This window comes from Lepidochelys kempii, chromosome 3 (assembly GCF_965140265.1).
Source record: "Lepidochelys kempii isolate rLepKem1 chromosome 3, rLepKem1.hap2, whole genome shotgun sequence".
In the NCBI taxonomy this organism is placed as follows: domain Eukaryota; kingdom Metazoa; phylum Chordata; order Testudines; family Cheloniidae; genus Lepidochelys; species Lepidochelys kempii.
This window is the reverse complement of record NC_133258.1, coordinates 177714611-177721906: the sequence shown is the minus strand read 5'-3', so window position 1 is coordinate 177721906 and position 7296 is coordinate 177714611. Positions and strand designations below refer to the sequence as shown.

Sequence of the window (7296 nt, the reverse complement as noted above, 5' to 3'; positions counted from 1 at the left end):
CAGTGCTGGCAGAGTGACCTAAGACGGCTCAGGACAAGGCAGTGCCAAGGGCCACATCCCTGCCTTGGGGGTGCCAGAGCCCCACCCCCGGGATACACAGCCGCGCCCACTTGACCACAAGCCGCACCGCTGGGGAGAGGTGCAGACACAGGAGACCAAGGTGGGGGAGGAGTCATAGTGGGAAAGGGCGGGAGGGGTGGAGTCACGGAGGAGGCGGGGCACTCGAGAGGGGGCGTGTCATGCCGAGCACCTGACCCCTCCCCTCTGCCCCACCTGTCCCTTTGTTTTCGTTACACGTGGAATTTCCAGGAGCCGTGACGTTCCCCCCGCCTGGGCAGACGGAAGCCAATGAGCGGGAGGGGGCGGGGCAGGACGCCAGCGTGCGTCGGGTCAAAGATGACCCTGGGGATGGTGGCCGACCTGGCCCAATCCCGCTCGCACCTGCCCGTGACTTAGCGCCCTGTCCTGGGACATTCTACCTGCGCAGCCGGTGAGTGCGGGGCCGTTCCTCACACGGCGGAGAGTCGTGTTTGGTGGGGGCTGGAGGAGCCGCCCCCTCCACACCGCTCAGAGGCGGGGACCGACCGCCAGCCGGGCTCGGCTCGGGCGCGAGGAGTTTGTGGCGGGCCTGCGGCAGGGCGCAGGAACCTGCCTCTCTGCCCGTCCGCTCCCTCTGGTCTCCCGCGCTGGGTGCCCCCCACGTCGGGCAAGGCGTTGTCCCGGGGCGAGAGGCGCGCGGGGAGCCAGCCCAAGCGACTCGCCCAGGGGCTATGGCAGGGCTCTGGTCAGGCGGGGCCCAGCCCGCGTTCTGTCCCCTGCCGTTGGGGGGCAGGAGGAGGGCAGATGGCAGCACCGCCGTTGGGTGAGGCCTCAGGGCCGCGAGGGGGGTGTTTGCGGGGTGCCTAGCAGCAGGAGTAGGGCTAGAGTAACACGTAGATGGAAACGTACCGCGGCGCTGCCTTTTGGCCCTGGCAGCGAAAGCGATTAACCGAAACGAACGAATGAACCTGCAGTCATTGCTCACATGCCTCCTGGTCACTTTTCCTGCTAACTGCTCGCAAATTGTAGTGAGGCTGAGTAGTGACGCTGTAGTTCTATTTTTTTTTACAAAGCTTCAACTCATGAAGGCGAACGTCTGGATTTCAGTGCATTTTCAACAGGTATCTCCCTTACAAGCTAGCGGTAGCCGATGTTCAGGATTCTCTGTCAAATTCTCTTCTGGTGTAAGTGAATTGAAGTCAGGGGAGTTACGTCTGCAGAAAACTTGGTCCTCTTTTATTCTCCGTTTACAGCTGGGGAAACCGAAGCAGAGAATTTGAGAGTTGCCATATATCCTGTATCAGAGTAGCAGCCGTGTTAGTCTGTATCCGCAAAAAGAGAAGGAGTACTCGTGGCACCTTAGAGACGATGCCACAAGTACTCCTCTTCTTTTTGCATATAGCATGTAGTGAATCAGTGGCAGAGGTGACAATAGAACTTAGGCTTTCCTGGACCCTAGTTCTTGTTTAACTGAAGGTGGTTTTGTTTGTTTTTAAACCCATGTAGTTAGATCATTCTAAACGGCTTTGTGGACACTCTTCTGTCATAAAAATTACTTATTTCAGTTCAACTGTTCCTGAGTGTCAGAAACTAAACACATCAGTCATGTATATATCTGAATAATAGTTTGCATCAGTGTAAAGTATAACAGTTTAAATTCACACCTTCTGTAACTATGAGCAATTATGGTGACTGTGTTAGTGTCCTCATGAAAAGGTGTCTTTTTTTCCTTGCTGTTTTTTCTGTTATCAAAGACAAAGAAGATGGTTCAGGGGAACTGTGAAGAAATATTGGTCCATTCCAAATGCCTAGTTAATAGAACTAATATTTTCATAAGTTATGCAAACTCTGTGTAGCATCCTGGCAGTAGGCCATAGAGTTGTGAAAGCTGCCATTAGTATTTGCATCTCTGGAACTCCTAGCTGACCTGCTACTGCAGCTCAAAGTGATAGCAAACCTTCTGACAAACAAATAATAATAGCAAACAGGTAAATATCACTTTGTACTTCTATTTTAGTCCTAATTTGGTACAGTCATTGACTCTTCAGGGACGTTTCTGAAAAAGTAGATCAATATTGTTTCATGGTAGGGTTCATCTTTATAACTTTTGTCTTAGTTCTTATTAATACATTCGACCACTTAAAGCCATTCTGTATCAAGCACTTATTTTGCTTTCACCTATATTACATTCTATTCATTATGTCATGATTTTAATGATTTATACTTTTTCCATGAGAAAGCAACATTAATGAGTGCCAAGTGTTTCAGTAGTGTGCCAAATTTTTATACTTAATTACGTATTATATCTCCTAGGAAAATACTGGAAACATCACCCTAGAATTTGGGTAGTAGCACTACATTTTCAAAATAGCCACTTTGTCATTGAACAGAGCCACAAAAGAATTGAAACAAAGACTACACTAACATATGAACTCTAAACAACTTTATAATGCACTGTTGGTTAATAAGATTCATTAATATAGCTTAATAAAACTTAGAATTATGACAATCAAAGCTATCAGTTTAAAAAATTCTGTTTCTATAGATGTCTGTCCTAGTTTTAAACTGGTATTGGAGTATTTCCACTGCTGCTTTGTTTTTTTAAATATTTCCAGTAGTGTTTATGATGTCATGCAACTTAAGAAAGGAGACCTACTCGGACTAACTGAGATTTTAAGAAAATACTGTAAAATGCATCTAGGTGAAGTTGCTGTGGCTCTTTGACTAGAAGACATTTACAGAGTCACAAGTAATTGTTGTGGCTTTGGCTTCTGGAAAGATTAGTAGCTGCACATTCCCAGCCTGAAAATGTAGTTTCTGAGAATTATCACAGATGGGTTTTTTTAATTGGCATTTGGCGAGACTGAAGAAATTTTTGGTAGCAGTCCTTCTGTTTTCTGCTGGGGGAAGTACTAAACAATACATCCAATTTTATTGCCTAGCACAAAAGGTGTGATTTTTAAGTAGTATTAATGAAAAATATACTTGCATCCTACAATTTAATAGGGATTTTATATGCCCATTATGTTCATTACATTGAAAATCTTGCATTTTATTGAGTGTATTTTTCATATGTATTAATGTATATATTTTCCTCTTGCTAGGAGATCATGACGGCTTCAAGGATGTTTAGTGTGTATTTGCTATTCTGCCTAGTGACTGCGTTCTTGATCTCCTCTGTAGCTGAGAAGCATGTAGAGGAGAGTCATCAAGCAAATATTCGTCTTGATAAGAACCTAGTACAAGACAAAGAGTATGTATTTTGCATTCTGTAAATGTAAACTTGTATTGCTCAATGATTCACTTTGAACTTGGAGACTCCACTATACAGTGGGACTCGGGGACCTGGTAGCCCTGTCTACACAGTATGGAGAATCTATTAGCCAAAACTGTTGTTCCTTGTATATACTGGCCATGGAAAACATTCTGGGGGGAAGTGTGTATTATGAACACTTACAGGGTGAGATTCTCATCCTCTCTCCTCTTTACAGTGGATAGAAGAACCAGATCATCATAAAGAGGCCCTAAAAGCTGATGGGGTGGGGAGGGGGAATTCACCCAGTACAGGCTGTGTGGAAGACTGGCATAAGGAGAGAGCCTTCGGAGGCTACTGTAACTTAGACAGGCGCCCACCACTGTCTAAATTATATCAAAGATCTCTCTAGCCCCTGTAGCATAACAGGATCAAGAGGGCACAATGGTGGCTTAAAACCACCATACACTCGCAGACCAGGGGGAGAGCTGTTCTGTTCCACATCTCTAAGAGGCTCCACACAGAATCTTATCCAAAGTGTTGTAGACTATTTTCCTGATCAAAGAACAGTTAAATATAAACAGGCTTTTAAATATTAACTAGCTGGCATTATTTTCTATTTTCAGCCACATCATGGAACACTTAGAAGGTGTAATTGACAAACCAGAATCTGAGATGTCCCCACAGGAGTTGCAGCTCCATTACTTCAAAATGCATGATTATGATGGCAATAATTTGCTTGATGGATTAGAACTTGCCACTGCTATATCACATGTACATAAAGAGGTGAGCAGTATTTATAACAGCCCATGTGGCTCTTCAAATTAATGAGTACTCAAAAGTAGCTCCAATGAGAACATGTATTTTCTGTATAGTCAGATTTTCTGTAATATCAGTCTCGTTTTGTTTTATGAAAGTACTAAGTAAACCATATCTGTAACTTTACAATCAGTGCCCCAGAAAGGCCCTATCCTAGCTTAGGGCATGTCTATACTACCTGCTGTATCGGTGGGCAGCGATCGATCCAGCGGGGCTCGATTTATCGTGTCTAGTCTAGATGCAATAAATGGATCCCCGAGCACTCTCCCCTTGACCCCTGTACTCCACCGCCACAAGAGGCGCAGGCAGAGTCGACAGGGAGCGGCAGCAGGCGACTCACCATAGTGAAGACACCGCAGTGAGTAGGTCTAAGTACGTCAACTTCAGCTACATTATTCACGTAGCTGAAGTTGCTTAACTTAGATCGATTCCCCCCACCTAGTGTAGACCAGGGCTTCGACATTGTGGCCTGCTAGGGTGAATGTGGCCTTGAAGAGCATGATGACTATGCAGAGGAGAGAACAGCCTGGTGGGCAGGGTAGAAAGGGGGAGTTACCAGCTATGTATGGTGTGTGTGGCCAGTATGTTACAGTGCTGTTGTGAACATGCTCTTTTGCTGCAAGTCTGTTTCTCTACCTCTTCAGGTGGGCAGCCCCTTATTTGAAGTAAGAAATTTTCACAACCCCCTTACCTTTATAGTAGGTGTATCTGATATAGGTGTGTGTATATACACACACACACACACGTATATACTTATCTTAAGAGCATAATAAAGAATTTGACCTTGAAGGATAACTGTATGTGGAATGAGGGAGCCAGCTATTCTTTGCTTTTGATTGTAATACAACTTTCAACCTTCCATGGCACTGCAACTCACTGATTGAGAGAGAAACTGCTTTAACTAATATCTTTCTTGTAGGAAGGTGGTGAACACTCCCAGGCAATGAAAGAAGAAGAGTTAATTAGTCTAATTGATGATGTCTTACGAGATGATGACAAAAATAACGATGGATACATTGATTATGCTGAGTTTGCAAAATCACTGGAATAAGTTTTATTTTTTTAAATTTCTTCTAGTTATATGCAAATGTGACCCAGTATAATGTGACTTATTACTGTCTATTATAAACTAATTGTACAAACCACCCTCTGTGCTGCAGTATTCATGGTAGGAAGATATGTTCTTATTCCACTCTAATTCTTTAGGTTGAAATGTGTGGGTGTTAGTGAGGAAAGAACACTACATAAATCAGAAGTGATGGAATTACACTTGACTAAAAAGTAACTAGCTATCTCAATCTTGAAAGTGCTAATATGAAAAATTACTAATTACATATGCTTCAGCCTCAGTTGGCAAACTATTTTACATTCCTAGTATAAGGATAGCGAGACAGTACACCATTTTCCTCTCTCACTTAAGAGCCCTAATTTAGAAAATGCCAGGAAAGCAAGAAAATGTGACTGCAGTGCTCCTTTACAAGAAAATTCTTCCCAGCTCCACATTAAACATAGAACTTAACAAAAAACTTGTATATAAGTACAAAAATTCAGAACATAGAAATTGTAAGATAAAACAAGATTGTTGAATGTGGTTTGTGCTTGAACTTTAAATGACGATACCCTACAGAGTTCAAGTCTTTGCAAAAATAAATATTTTTAATTGTATTTACTGGCATACCCATTTATATTTTTCAATTTCCTCCCATAGGTCAGGCTTTTCTAGAGGTAGTACTTTACTGGATTTTTCTCTACCCTAAATGGTCTTTTTAAGAAAACATAAGTATTTTTTTATTACATTTAACGCTGTAGCATTTAATAGAATAGTTTCTGAAAACTCATTTTGAAATTCATGTTATCAAACTGGCTTAATACAACACTTCTGTTTAGTTTTTTCTATACCATGGACTGGTCTTATGTTATAGTATTATTCAGCACAACCGTATAGTATAAGAAGGTAATGCTGCCTTGTTAAGATTCATATTGATGTATCTTGACACACATTATGGTGTTATTTTTAGAAAAAATACAAAGTATTTCATTATTAACACTTGGAAGAGCTTAAAGATACTTGAATTATCTGCTTACAAAAATGGTCGTAAGAGTATTTTCAATGTTTTGGTTCAACAAGACTCAAGTCGAGCAGATTTAAGTATAGAAGTGATGTGCTGCTGCTTTTTTTGACACTGTCTTAAGTGTAGCTTAAATCTTAGTGCATCAAGCAATCAGGTTCATGAGAGAATCTAAATGCAAGCTTTTCTGTAAAGACACTTTCTGTATAAAACTATTCTTATATGGGGAAAAATGTATTTGTAAAGTTTCCTGTTTAAATGTTTGTGCAATGAAAACTGTGGGTCAGATATTCTTGTAATATTTCCTTATTTTGACAGATTTGTATAATGGCTTATGAGGGATATACAAGCAATAAAATTTTGAAGCTGATGCAATAGCTTGAAGTTGAAAGAATAATACAAGAATACTTTCCACTTAATTCTTCAGGGGAAAAAAAAAAATCCACCCAATTCTACCAGCTGAATTTCCTTGCTGCCATTATTTGTATTACTGTGGTGCCTAGGGTCCCTAATCATGGAGCAGGACTGCATTATGCTAGGTGTTGTACAACATAGAACAAAAAGATGGTCTTTACCCCCAAGGAGTTTAAGTATAAGATGAGAGCCCAACAAATGGGGAAATGCAAGGAAACAATGAGACAGTATTGATAAGCATAATAAGTAGTGATGCTAGCACACCAGCAGCCTAACCTTGTTTCCCATGTACCTAAAATATATATATATATATATATATATGGAATTAAAAACCACTCTAGGGCTATGTCCCTTTTTGCTCAATAAAATCATTATTTCTGGCAGCATTAGTGTCACAATAGCAAATATTCCTTACAAAATATTAGTCTCTGTTCTTCCTGAAATATTGTGTTTTCCTGTGTACGTCTAACTCTGGCTATGTTTAGCTTCATTTTAAAAAAAATAATTACAATTTAAATGGTTTAAATGAAATCTCTTTCTATTCACACCTCAGACTTTGTTCTGTTTCAGACTGTAATCTAGCTTTGAATGATCAAAGCATGCAGTACAATTACATGATTGTGCCGACGTGGAACAGCTATTATATGCCCATTAGATTGTGGAACCCTGAACATTGGAGTTATAGTGGCTCAGTCTCATTCA

At 41.4% G+C, this 7296-nt stretch overlaps 1 protein-coding gene across 2 annotated transcripts; it reads left to right on the top strand.

Annotated features, from left to right (window-relative positions):
* Positions 1 to 367: 367 nt before the first annotated feature.
* On the top strand, positions 368 to 6550 carry MCFD2 (multiple coagulation factor deficiency 2, ER cargo receptor complex subunit). Of its 2 annotated transcripts, none has more exons than XM_073339148.1 (4): positions 368 to 490; positions 3144 to 3292; positions 3919 to 4078; positions 5031 to 6550. In XM_073339148.1, exons 2-4 carry the CDS (start codon positions 3150 to 3152, stop codon positions 5160 to 5162), a joined length of 435 nt encoding a protein of 144 aa, XP_073195249.1. In that variant the 5' UTR covers positions 368 to 490; positions 3144 to 3149; the 3' UTR covers positions 5163 to 6550. The 2 variants fall into 2 exon arrangements, with proteins under 2 accessions (XP_073195249.1, XP_073195248.1); XM_073339147.1 differs by lacking the exon at positions 368 to 490 and adding an exon at positions 564 to 1160.
* The last annotated feature ends 746 nt before the right edge of the window (positions 6551 to 7296 follow it).